At 34.0% G+C, this 13506-nt stretch overlaps 2 protein-coding genes across 4 annotated transcripts in view; one reads left to right on the top strand and one right to left on the bottom strand.

Annotated features, from left to right (window-relative positions):
- The window catches only part of LOC137401529 (coiled-coil domain-containing protein CG32809-like), a 27610-nt gene extending 23231 nt beyond the window's left edge, over positions 1-4379 (top strand). For 2 of the 3 annotated variants that reach the window (XM_068087941.1, XM_068087933.1), the window contains 4 exons: positions 1756-1962; positions 2137-2220; positions 2336-2477; positions 3001-4376. In XM_068087941.1, the coding sequence (XP_067944042.1) occupies positions 1756-1962; positions 2137-2220; positions 2336-2477; positions 3001-3954 (1387 nt within the window). In that variant the 3' untranslated portion in view covers positions 3955-4376. Of the gene's footprint in view, positions 1-1755; positions 1963-2136; positions 2221-2335; positions 2478-3000 lie in introns of all 3 variants that reach the window. The other variant, XM_068087950.1, reaches the window with a different exon arrangement.
- On the bottom strand, positions 4271-13506 carry LOC137401545 (uncharacterized). Its single transcript, XM_068087963.1, has 4 exons — positions 13441-13506; positions 8178-8333; positions 6607-6658; positions 4271-4442 (listed from the first exon to the last, which is right to left on the bottom strand). The coding sequence occupies exons 2-4, from the start codon at positions 8326-8328 to the stop codon at positions 4271-4273; spliced, it is 375 nt and encodes a 124-aa protein (XP_067944064.1). The 5' UTR covers positions 8329-8333; positions 13441-13506.

Below are 13506 nucleotides of genomic sequence, written 5' to 3'. Positions count from 1 at the left end.
AAAAAGATAATTTTTAACAGGGGCATCGTAGCGTGTGGGCAAAATGTTAGTATAATAGGTAGCTGTTCTACCTGGTGTTGCCCGGGTAATCAAAAATTCTTTGGACAGAAATTTGATTTGTATTTAACATATTATAACATTTGCCATTCTAACTTTCAAACTACATCTCACGAGAGAAGTGTTTTGTGTAGTTGAAATAAATTAAAGAGAAAATAAAAAACAACTGTAAAGCTTTTCAAACTTTGTCCAACAACTGTAACTTTCAAACTTCATATCATGAGAAAAAAGTTTTGTGCAGGACAATTAAATTAAAAATAAATAAAAACTAAAGTAAACTGTAAATTAAAAATTTTATAACTTTCAGCGACGTATATCTTCTAATAACGTACAGTGGAACCTCGGTTCTTGAACATTATCTGTTCCAGAAGGCTGTTTGAGATTCGAAACAATTTTTTCCATTAGAATGAATGTAAGTAATTTTTAATCCATTCCAAGTCAGGAAAACAACTTCGGTAAAGTATTTTACATTTCACATCATAAGCTGTACTGTATACTATAAATAAATACGGATAAATATAGATCGTGTTTAATTTTAATAAAAGGTTTTCTATTGATGATGATAGACAAAGAAAGCAAAAGTAAACATTTTGTATGTTTTGCTCTTAAAACACCATAAACATTAAAGGTTAAGATACAATGACAAAAATGACAGAAATTGATAATGATATTGATAATATGAAATTAATAATTGACAGCAAAAAATGCAACAGATCAGTTACATAAAAAATTGTAAGAAAAGAAAATATAAACAGCAATGACACGCACATTCACTTCACATCTTTGAAGGAGAATCCTCCTCCAAAACAATTTAGCTCAGGTCAACTGGAGGGGTTATCTCCCTAGCAAATCTCTTCGTTAAAGGAGACATCGTCCCAAATGATTCCTTGCTTTTTGTAAAGAATTTATGAAGTGTAAATTGCTTCTCCATTTGTTAACAAATGTTCCCATTCTGTTTCCGGAGCTATTCCAATGCGCATGCTCCGGTTTGGTCGAGAACCGAATTTATGTTCAAGATCCGAGACGAACAAATCTCAAAATCTTTGGTCGAGAATCGAGGCGTTCGAGAACCGAGGTTCCACTGTATATAATCAGTACACAAATTGCCAAATTTTAAGTTGGAGATAAATTATTGTCGATATCGTGGGGCAGAATAAATTAGTCCTAACGGAAAAAAACGAAGAAGCATCAAGTTGCATAAACTTAGGTCCAAAAATATTTTTAACAGGCATGGTAATGTGTGGGCGCAGTGCTAAAATAATTAGCATGCCCATTGGATATGCGGTATATGAAAACATCCTTGATCAACATGCCGTTCTAGCTCAATGGTAGAGTGCCAGGATAAAAACTTGTCAATGTATTCATCGTGAGTTCAAATCCATCAAAATGCGGAATTTTAATATCAATATTTTAATAGTTATAGCTGGACATACTGAAAACAGACTGAGAAACATATATATCTATATAGAATATAGATATATCATTGCCTTCTCTATTAGACTCACAGAAATTGAGTGATCTATATAGAATTTGCTTCAATATGTACATGTATGTGCAGCTTTGTCACCAACAGACTATTTTAAATATATTTAGTTTTTATAGTTAGTAAAGCTAAAACAACTGGTTTATAGTTATTGCCAAGTTTAGGTCATGGTAAGAGAATATTGCAGTGTAGTTTAATTGATCTTTTGATTATAGTGAACTGGAAGCATGCGTAGCAGAGCTCAGGAGTGATGTGGTGTCAAAGAGATGTCATGTTAATATCGCAGAAGTGGAGGCTTTGGCACTAAATCTAAGCAAAGCCACTAGAAGTGCAGCTGATATTAAAGTAAAGTTCCCACAAGTGGTTAGAGAACTAAAGTCTGTTTCAGAAGAAGAAATGGATAGTGTCATTCTGCAGCAGGAGTAAGCGCTCGCTGAATTTTTTAAAAATCTATGCTGTATCCTATGAACTATGAAAATAATTCACCTATGGATGAAAGGAACAATATTATTGTACATAGATATTGTGTTGATGTATGGACAAATATTCTTTAGACAAAATCGCTAGCATAATTATACATTTACTTACCCTTGTAGTTTCATTGCACAAGAACCCGATAAAATTGAGGAAGCGTTAAGAAGATGCAAGACTGTCACCAATGTGCTCTTCACTCTGAAACGGTATGCTCTGTTCTATTTGCGAATGACTGATGCGACTTCCAGTGTTTTGGCTGATATTAATTGCTAATGGATGATGAACACCTCAATCTTTGTTTCTGTTTGTATACTTTATCAGATTGGCTGCAATCGACAACCACAGAACTGCAGTTATACCAACTCTTCATACACTACCTGTGGATGAGTCTACCAAAAAGCTGCTCCTTCAGCAAATAGAATCTATTCTGCCTAACCACACCGAGCGTGTCAAGTCAATAGCTGTAAGTTCAAGTAGATTCTCTTATATAACGCAAACTATGAATATGACCAAAACAAGCCTGCTGTGAGCATGACCAAAACCATTATTTGCATTATAGTAACCCAAGATAGGGTTTTGTATTACAGTTTGGTAATTATTCTGTATGTCTCGGTGTGATGGTTATTTAACAATTTTGAAGGAGATTGCATACTTTACAGTAGGCAGTTGTTATATCTTTGACCGATATGTATGTATGTATGCTACTATGCACAAACCCTATAATTGCTCTAAAATCTATGGGAGACTTCAAATATCCTAGTACACGAGTAAAAACATTTATTTACATATAAAAGAGTATGCTTTTGACTGAACATATCAAGTCAATTACATTTTATATATGTTACTATATTCTACGAAGAGTGGTTTTGATGTTTTTTATTTAAAAAGAGCTTGCTCTCTGAAATAGTTACGTTTCGTTAACAGTAACTTGTGTCATATATTGTGGGCGATTTGCTGGTAAGCTAAAACCTATATCTGTTTTCTAGAATGCTGAAAAATCACTGTTCCGACGAAAAGAAATTCTGCGATCAAAAGATGTGCTAAAATTTGAAAAATCTCTGGAGTTAGCCAATAAAAGCCTTAAGGATGCTGAAAAGATGCAAAAAGGAGATGCTAAAGGTGAAAATAGCCTTGAGAAAGTAGCTGCCCGGGCAAAAGAGTATAAGCGTGACAATACAGCCTCAAGCCCTAGACATGTTCGCAGTAATGATGCGGTCTCATCTGTTGTACATAGGTCCAAAACAAGAAATCAAGCATTACCATTCGTACAAAATAGAGACTCCATACATTGGGATGCTGAGTCAGATTCTGATGAAGATTGTTCACCAAGAAACAATGACTTCATTGATATTACTGAGTCACCAGTCTCTGCATTTACTGTTGTAAACAAAAGTGCTGATAGTCAGCAAACAAATTTTATGAATGGAAGTCACCCAGTGTATAGCCAATCAAGTCCAGTACGTAACCATGAGAGGCAGGTTATACCCAACGGCAAAATATATACCTCAACTGGCTCTGATCAGTCTGATAGCAGACGAAAAGATCTTCAACAACAGTGTCAAAAGCTGCAAGAGCTGCAACAAAATCATAGACTCACATCAGGTTACCCCCGTGTTACGTCTCCAACATGCAGCTCGCCAAGGTCTCAGGTTACTTCTCCAAGACAAACCATAGGAATAGAAGCCCATAATCAAAGAGTCGGGTATAATCTGTCTCCACAAAATGATACAGGAAGTAATGTTCCAAAAGCAGCACCGACCAGAATTTCTAATGGAAATACTGCAAAACCTGTGATAGCTCCAAAGCCACAGTTGAAAATGTCCGCACAACTGTCACTAAGCCCTCAAGCTTCACCGCATTCTGATGAAGAGCTCAGCAGCTCCTCAGAATCAGACAATGAGTATCATATAATCAAAGAGCCAAAATCAACAACAGTATAGCATATATGTAATATTTTACAACTCCTCTGCTTTATTGCTTCAAGTAGGCCAAGGTTTTTCTGTATTTTTATGTTTTATTATTAATATATAACCATTTTTTATATATGTGGTAACATAACTATTGATGTCTATAATTTTGTAACTAGATAATTTATATTCTGCCACAGTTTGTATTAGGTATAGCACCTTCCTTTTTTGTATTGATGGTGCTTTTTAAATATTGTGATTAGCATTTTAGTTTGTCCATTTTACAATCTCTAAAAATTTCTACTACGTATTACTTGGTAGCCCAATACAGAGTGGCTAATAAAGCTGTTTATGTCTCGGAAGGATTTGCCTGAGACATGCCATTTAGAACGCTTGCCAGTGCATGAATATTTTTCATCTGACTTTCTTTCTTCTCGATCAACTCATCTCTTGTTTCAACTGCTGCTTCTGTAAGCTTGTCAAGACATTGTATGCACACCTTCCATTGGCTAATGATATCTCTAAAAATCAGTGAACAGCAATTTCAATCAAATACATCCTGTAATCCATAAGCAGAGACAAAATGAATAAGTATACACCTAGCACATGATATGCAACAAATCCTGAAGGCAACCAATGGTACACATGATTTTATCATTCAATAATTTGTAGGATCAATGAGCATCATGCTTATTTTAATACCCATAAATATTTTTAAAGTATTATAGTCAAATTTCAATGTAACCTGTTTCAAGAACTTTCCTGTCACAATTTGTGTATGTTGGAGCAAGAATTCTTATAAGAACACTGCATCTCGTTTAATCTGTTTCACTAGTCCAAAACTTTATGACAAATACTTGAACCACAATTAAATCACTAAAACAAATACATTATTTAAGAGTGTAAAAACCAAATGTAACTACATCTAACTAATATGTAAGGAACTAAATGAATAATCAATTAAAGAGGTCATGGTTCATGCTACAGAAAGAGGAATGGAGATGTAGGCTGGGTGGTACAAGATATGGATGCTGTATGTGTAAGTAGAAGTGTTGATTGTGATTCCAAACTACCTCAACTTTAAATTAATATAACTTATTTATGGTTCTTTATTTTAGCATCAATTATCATGCCCAGCTTTTCCATTTTTAATAATTTTGGGCTTTGTTCTCATATCCTTTCCAATTTATTTGCAATGGTAACTTATGAGACAGCTTTGGAGATTTTTAAAAGACATTTAATACAAAGATGCTTGCTCATGGTTGCCTGATATTTATTTCTAATCTTAAGAGGCTTTCTCTTTTTTCTCATTGCTGCCACTGCTCACACTAATCTTCTTGGAATTAAATATCTGGGAACGTCTAACGAGGTATGATTGCTACTTTATATTACTCAAAAACTGTAGAATCAAGCTAGGAGCACTGCATGCATACTTATGTACTGATCTACAAACTGATGTTTCAAGAATCTATGGATGGCGTAGGATAGATAGAAATTGGATCAGAGATTGTCAAAAATTCGCTCTTAGTACATACTATGTCAAAAACTTGATGCCTCAAGGTGATTACAAGTTGAGTTTTGAATGCATTTAAAATTAGTGTAATGCTAAATCAGAATACACTGACTGATCCAGATACCTATCCGATTCTTACTAAAAATGAACCCGAATCAAATTTTTGGATTCGCATTTATATGTTCATTTGTTACAGAAGCTATAAATAAAATATACAATGTATTTATTTTACTTGAGAAAAAATATTTGAAGCTATACATATTCCTTAATAATAGTAACTAAATTGTATTACACTACAATTATAGACGTGATTGGCGGTAACAACTATTAATGGTGCAAAACAGAAATACAATATATAATTTACATCCTGGCTGCAAAGAGAAAACTATTAACAGAATTTAGCAGCCATGTGTCTGAGTTATAAATAAAGAGAAGACTGAGCAGACTTCATTGAAAATATATAGCTAAATAATAAACTCGCAGTGTATACGCTCTAGATAAGTAGGCAAAGATACAATCGCCAACATAATTGGTGGATTTGCAAAAATTATATGAGGCTTCATATTTATTTAAATAAAGATTGACTGATACCAATCCAGATTAGTGATTATCTGTCAAATTGGTGTTAATATCGATACCAGGATAGGCATCAGTATTAATGATTAGGGTTTCTCAAACTTAATCTGCTGAGCTGCACGTTCTTAGGCGGTAAACAAATGTAATGAAAGCAAATGCGAAATTTGAGTGTGAAAATCAGATAAAATTGTTCAACACCCGACCTTTACCACTCTGCTTAATGCACAAGTCTTGTTACCCATGTACAAATTAAAACTTTTAACAACAACTTATGAGGCATCAAACTAATATTGCATCCGTAAACCAATCTTTGTCCGAAAAGGAACGCAAGGTAAAATAAAAATTGTTTTCTAGTAAACCAAAAAAATAGAAGAGTCAGTAAAACAAACCCCTGGTCTCTGCACAAAGATTACGGACATTAGTTAGACAGCTTTAGAAATCAAAGTGTTATGTGGCAAACAGCACATAGACATTTTTCACAATTGTACATTACCATTTAAATAGCCCACTTTCACATTATACTCAAGGCCAAAGATCAAAGATGCATATACAGAAAATACTGTCAATGGAGTGTAAAGCAAATGAATATTACATACTTTTGAAGTGTGTGGAGACTGGTTTCATATTCATCTGATAGAGACCTCATTGCTACAATGGAAGATATTGTGATAGAGTGGTGTGGAGGCCTCAAACATACATAGATTTTCCTGTTGCATGTCACACATTTGTATATATTATTGTTGAATGCATGCTTTGTTAGCTAGCAAAACCACCAATGAGCTGAATCAGTCACATGAAGGAGAGGTGAGATGAGGAGTGCCTTCTGCGCCCTCTCAAAGGTCCTCTTATAGTAGTAGCAATGCTTGGGAGTAGTGAACATTAGAGCACTTTTGGGAGCTTAATTTTCCACTAAAATATTTATAAGCATAATGCTAACTTTTCAAATCACCATGATGTGGTATTTATCACTCGCTAATAAGGTTTAGCAAATGAGACAGCCTGCAGAGCTGAAGCAGTTTTTACTCGCTCTAGTGCCAACTAGAAATTGTTCAGTATATTTTTGCTAGAGTTCCATGCAGTGCTGCTAGTCAGCTGAATTGAGTTTGTCTCGATATTTAGAGCCTATAGCTGCATTGCATCTAGTTTGTGAATAGACTTGAGCATGATAGTTCCAGCTAGCTGTCTTTCACAACCCCAGTTACCATACACTGCATCTAGTTGAGCACAATAAAAACATTAGATGACCTGAGCTAATAATAAAAGTGAATGCCTAAAAATAGTCTCATAATGAGATTACAAGAGCTTATTTCAAACGGTCTACAACAAACAGAAAAACGTGTAATGCAACTATTGTTACAGTTGGTTCAAAAAGATATCTTTATTGTATCAACCCCAATCATTTTATCTATTGTGTCTAGCAATTTATTTAAAGTTTATCCAGTCATGGTAAAGTGTTTAGTAAAGTATTTAATTGTTCTGTTGATGAATATTGTGCTTATGTAAAAAAATAATTATATCAACAGAAAGTAAACTTTGTTCAAACTAAATAAACATGTTAAATACTGCCAAATTATATAAATCTGTTCACAATTCATGATAAATTCACTTTGCTGCATGATATAATTCTGTCCTATGTTTACCCTAACTACAAATAGTAGCCAGGCGTATCTGCCATTACCCTGACATGTGGAAACACTCCGACTATAAAAGACCTTACACTGCAGACTGCAGTGAGGCTAAACAATGTATTAAACTTACTTCCACCTGACAATTATTTGCCCATAGTTTGCGTATACCCTATATGGTAAAATCCACATGATATAACTGAAACAAGATATAAAATTATTAAAACTTACCAGTGGAGATATACAAGAAGTTTGTGATATGGTATATACTTGGCATAGAGTCCAAGTTGGAACTTAATCCCTAACAGACTTGCACTACATAGTGAAAGTTATTCAGATACTATAAGGATGGCTTATAATTTTTTATGTTTGTGATGATCTCAATAGGAGATACAAGATAATTCACCCATATACATGTACATTCAGAAGTTATACAAATGTAGGTTCTAATCAAAACTCATTTAGTCCTTTGATTACACTTTTCTGAGATGCCTGCATTAAGACAATCATAACATTTTTCCACTTCAGCTCCAACTTCATACCATTAATAGATGTTCCTATAGAAGATGACAATAAATTCTCAATATCCTCCAAATCTTTCGCTTGGCTGCCATCAGCTTTTACTGCAGCTGTACAAGTTGCAATCTTTGACTGGCTTCCAGTCCAATTGAAAGTTTGTGTTTCCTCCGCCATCTACCCTGAAAGCACAAACAAGATTAGATGACATAGCCTGAAGTGACCAAAAAAGGCTCATGGATACTGAGCACATATGATACCAAAGCAGGATAACTTCGACCAAACGCTTTTGATTGATGTATCTTCAACTTAGAAACATATTCCATTAAGTGCTTATTGCCATGAAAGACATCAAATGAAAAATAAATTGTAATGTTTTCTATATTAATATAACTATGCTCAAATAGCAACTTTTGGTAGGTAAAAAATTATTAAAATATTGGGAAACATTATAAACTCAACAGATCTGCATCAATTTGCACAAAGGCACACTCAAATAGGGACCAAGTACAGTGTAAAACAAATTTCTGGCCTATTTCAGCTCGTGCTTCTACCAAAAAGCTAGCCAAACCTTGTAGTGTTTTACTTTATTGAGCATTTAGGAGTAACACTTGCATTTACACTTTGTCTAGGGTTATTAAAATTCATGGAAAATGCAGTTTCATTAAATTTACACCAGCCCATCCTGGTGGCAAAGCAAATTGAAAACAATATAAATAGTATAGCTTCAGACAATCTAGATATTTAAGTTCATTTAAACCAGTGGCCTAAAACAAGAGGAATTCCCACCAGAGAGGAATTTAGAGATTTTTGGGGGAATGGAGCATTTGCTATTTTACTACTATTTCTCTCATAATAAGTGTAGTATGAGAGACAGCAGTAGTATCTGACACTTCTACATGTACCTTCAGTCTGAGAGTCAACTCATAATAAGTGTAGTATGAGAGATAGCAGTATTATCTGACACTTCTACTGTAACATGTACCTTCAGTCTGAGAGTCAACTCATAATAAGTGTAGTATGAGAGACAGCAGTAGTATCTGACACTTCTACATGTACCTTCAGTCTGAGAGTCAACGCAGAACGTTGCCAACAAGTACAATTCTTTACATAGAGAAATTGTGTACGTATACATGTATGCAGATATAGCAACTACTATCCTGAAGCACTTGGACAATTATACCAACGGTTACCTCTAGTAACAACAAGCAAAAGATGAAAATAAGTTAAATAATAGGGAGGTTTAAAAACAACATGTTACAGCGATGGCGCACGACTGGTGTTCACATAGGTGACAGAAATAATTGGACAACACGATCAATGAGCTGGCATTGCAAGTGTAGTTGAAAACTGCTACATGCAAGTTTTGCCATAAATCTTACGTATTGATGATTGCTGATAGACCACAATGCTTCTGTTAGTACTCAAATATGACATACTTCAGAATCTTTAGTTCACTGTTGAGCTAGCAAAAGTCTCATCGACATTCAATTGTCTCACAAGCTATTTTCCACTGATAGATCAAAATAAATGTTAGCAAACCATTACATGTACATGTTAAGGTGAAAACAGAGCGTCAAAATACTCTCAGCTGAAGTGAAATATAGCAAAAACTGAGGGCAAAATACAAAGAGAAATGGTTTGAGGAAATTGATGAAAAGGAGGAACAAGTAGAAAAAAGTTAAGGACCTCTGATCTAACTGGACACGGCTGTTTAAAACGTAGACACACAACTGTGTGTTTGTGATGAGCAAGTGCTTAAACAGTTGTCAGCTGACAAAGTTTGTGAAAAAACAAGTTCGAATCAAATATGTTTTTCTCAAATTGAAATTATTACAATGTAAAGATTCGCAGCCATTCATTGATTTGGCAGTGTATCTTTTACAATATCTTAAACTTTTCACATTCATGCCGATGTATAAACAAAATTGAAGTCTACTAGTCGGTGATAGGTGACATTCATCTTTGTACTTGCAATTATGAAAACTTGGTAGGTACTCAAAAAGGCGAAAACTTTTTACTATGGCAGCAATTGATCCAAATTGATTCACACACAACTTTTCCACGCCAGGTGGTAAACAAGATTCTAATGCATATTCACGGATTACCAAGTGTTCAAAATTATGCCTCTAAATTTTGAACGTTTCTTAAAATCATCCAAATTTGATTTGAAGGGCCTGGAATAATGGAGAAAATGCTATCGCCTGGACAGTCTGCTTAAATCTATACAGTGAACATACCGCAGCCAAATATTTCATTTTACACTAAAATACTAAGTTAATAATGGATGCGAAGACTTTTTAATGCTACTCGGCCTTTAGGTTGATAAGCATAAGTAGCTAACAGCATAAAAGGTCATGGAAATGAAGTCTGGGTGATTTGTTCATAACAATGAATTTGAAGGCGTACAGTATAGTGGAGAGCAGGTTCAAGCATCTTTTGCAAGCATAATGGGCAGATGCGCCTACATCTTTTATGAAGATAAGCATTTATCGGATAATTACCAAAAATAGTGAATAAACATATAACTTCTTATAACCATGTTTATCATCAGTTTTGGGAGCTGACTATCTACTTCCATTAGTCATGTATTATGAAAGATGTATTATGAGGCCTTGATTGAAGCTCAATTGTACCATAGCTTACTCATTCATCAAATTCTGTTAACTCACTGCAGAGTACTTTCCTGTCCTCGCGACTTTGGCCTACCGTTAGACTGACTAGCAGTGAAATCACTGCTTGGCTCCGTTATATTTATCCATGTTCAACCATGTATTCCTCTGTTTATTCTTTTGTTTCTTATCATCTTTTTGTTCTATTAGTATCCCAATTATTGTTAAATTTTGATCAGTTGATTCTGATGTTTTTTCTAGGTGTTTCGCAACCTTTTCAAGTATTGCTTTGGGAGTATTCCAATTTTTATCAGCGCATTTGTTTTCTACAGTTTGGGACATTTCCAGTTCTATCGCAGTACATATAGTAATATACTATATTAATATATTGGTATTGGGACACTACCGTATTAATTTCCTCAACAATCTTTTTATTAACCAAGCTGAGCTTCATAAGCTTTTATTTTTTGCAAATTTTTTGGCTGTTTGTCTGATCGACTTTTGTATTAAGAAGGTGACCCAGTAAACCTATTTAGTGATATGGCATAACCTAATTTTTTATATCAGTAATCCTTGTTTAAACTGTCATTCTGACTTTCATTCACAGTGCGACTTTGAAACCATAATTTCAGATGACTAAGTCATTCTTGGAACCCAATTTCATGTGTAAATCTCTAATTACTACAGTTGTGCTTTCCTGTTCTATCAGTATCGATAGAAAGTAGCCATTTATTTAGTTTACAAGCTATCAGCCATTTATCAAATTTTTCATCAGCTAATATCAGTTTTTCTTGGAAAATCTTACAGGGCATTTCTTTAAGCTGAACAGAGCGCAATTCTCGGTTTGTTTTTTTTAAATCGAAATTAGCTGGCGCATAAATAATAACTCTCATAAATGATCAAGTCCTGATTCCATCAGCATTCGTCCACAAAACCTCATGAGTCGCTTTACCAAAGAGTCTTTCATTCTCGCTAATCAAAAAATAGATTTTGTTTTGCTTTCAATTTTTTTTAGTTAAAGGAAATGTATAGCCTATGCAGCATCCTCATTGATAATCTCATTAGAACTTGCTCAAGTATTCAATATTAATCTTATGTGTAATCAATCTTGTAACAGCAAGCAATCTTTATCTTTTAAGTATGCTTGATCTAAGCATATGCAACAGTGTTTTTGGATCTGGCAATTCAATAATCAATCTCATCCTGTGTTCTGGGCTGCTTTACTCTAATGTTCAAATTGGAAAGTATCCAGCGCAAACCTTAATTTAACAATATTTTATAATGAAAATAATTTTATATTATAATTTACAAAAAAAAACCCGTAGGCAAGTTATAAATAAATGAGATCTACTCTCTCTTGGCTGTTTTAGGGTGAGGCCTGACAGGTAATGCAAATCAAAATGTGCCTATATATCGATCTCCCGATCTGTGCATTGAAGGTGCCTTATATTCATCTGAATAAGCGCATACACATGAAAACTTTTAAAAACTGTTTGAATCAGAAGCAAAAAAACGAATCATAAAATGACTAGGCAGTAATATGCGTGTAGGTACTTTTTTATGTTCCACACTAAACAACAAAGTCATGCAGATAGTTTTTTTGATCAAGCACCATGTATACAAATTTATGTACAATGTGCCTCCTTGTTGTTAATGCTGACTTACATGATGATTCTACAAAAATTAAAAGCAAATTTTCCATGGGCTTTCATTTGATTCAACTATAAAAAATGTTGTCAGAGCATTAACTTGCAAAGCAGAATTACAACTCAAAAACTTAGAGAGCATAACTCATAATTTTATGTTAGTTAATCAACCATTGACTTGTGTATAAGCTTGAATGACTTTTGACAAATTATTAAATCTTGCAATAAGGACACTGTTATGATTTGGCAACAGCTTTCTTCAGTACCTTTCTCTACAAGTTTCCTAAAAATCTTATTTTATAGTTGCCACTTGAAGAGACTCCAAATGAAGGAATATTCACTGCTGTCTTAATGATGAAACAACCATTTAATATACATTGAATAATGAATAGTTTTGTGCCCTGCTTCAGTACTCATGTACATCACCTTCCCTATTTCTCCCGTTCTATTTTTCATCTGCAAGAAGAAACTTCTAGCTTTTCAAATAATTTCCTTACACCGCTGTTAACTGAACAAAGACAAAATCCGCTTTTCAACTTTGGCTACTATAACAATAAACCAAAGGCCTGCTGTAATAGAGCCATCTCTACCAACAACTACAAATGCTTTTTTCTTTAAACTTCAGAAATCTTACAAAAGCAATAATCTAAATTTTGTAAAAAGTATTGAAAAAAGAAAGTTATAGCCTCTCAACTCAATCAAAAATTGTTAAAGTCGAATGAAGCCAAGATACACGAGCACCCTAGTCAAATTACACGGATATACAATTTGCACAAGACTGCACAAATAAAGAAGGTTGAGCAAACTGTTTCTGTTAATTTAAATTTATATATATTTCAGTATCTACAGTCATAATTTAATAAATTAAACATATATAAGAGTTTGCAAAATTTAGAAAGACGGTGTAGGAAACTTTATAACGTGTCCTATAATCTTGTATTCAGGATACTTTTACAGTTTCCATTTTATTTGATAATATGCTTGAAAATATAAGCTCCTTGTTATCAAATAACAATAGATTACTAACTAACGTGTCCTGGCTGTAATAAATGGTATAGGTTATCGTCCGTGGTCAGTCTTTTCGTAGTCCGTCTGCA

This window comes from Watersipora subatra, chromosome 1 (assembly GCF_963576615.1).
Source record: "Watersipora subatra chromosome 1, tzWatSuba1.1, whole genome shotgun sequence".
In the NCBI taxonomy this organism is placed as follows: Eukaryota; Metazoa; Bryozoa; class Gymnolaemata; order Cheilostomatida; family Watersiporidae; genus Watersipora; species Watersipora subatra.
This window is presented reverse-complemented; position numbering and strand designations above follow the sequence as displayed.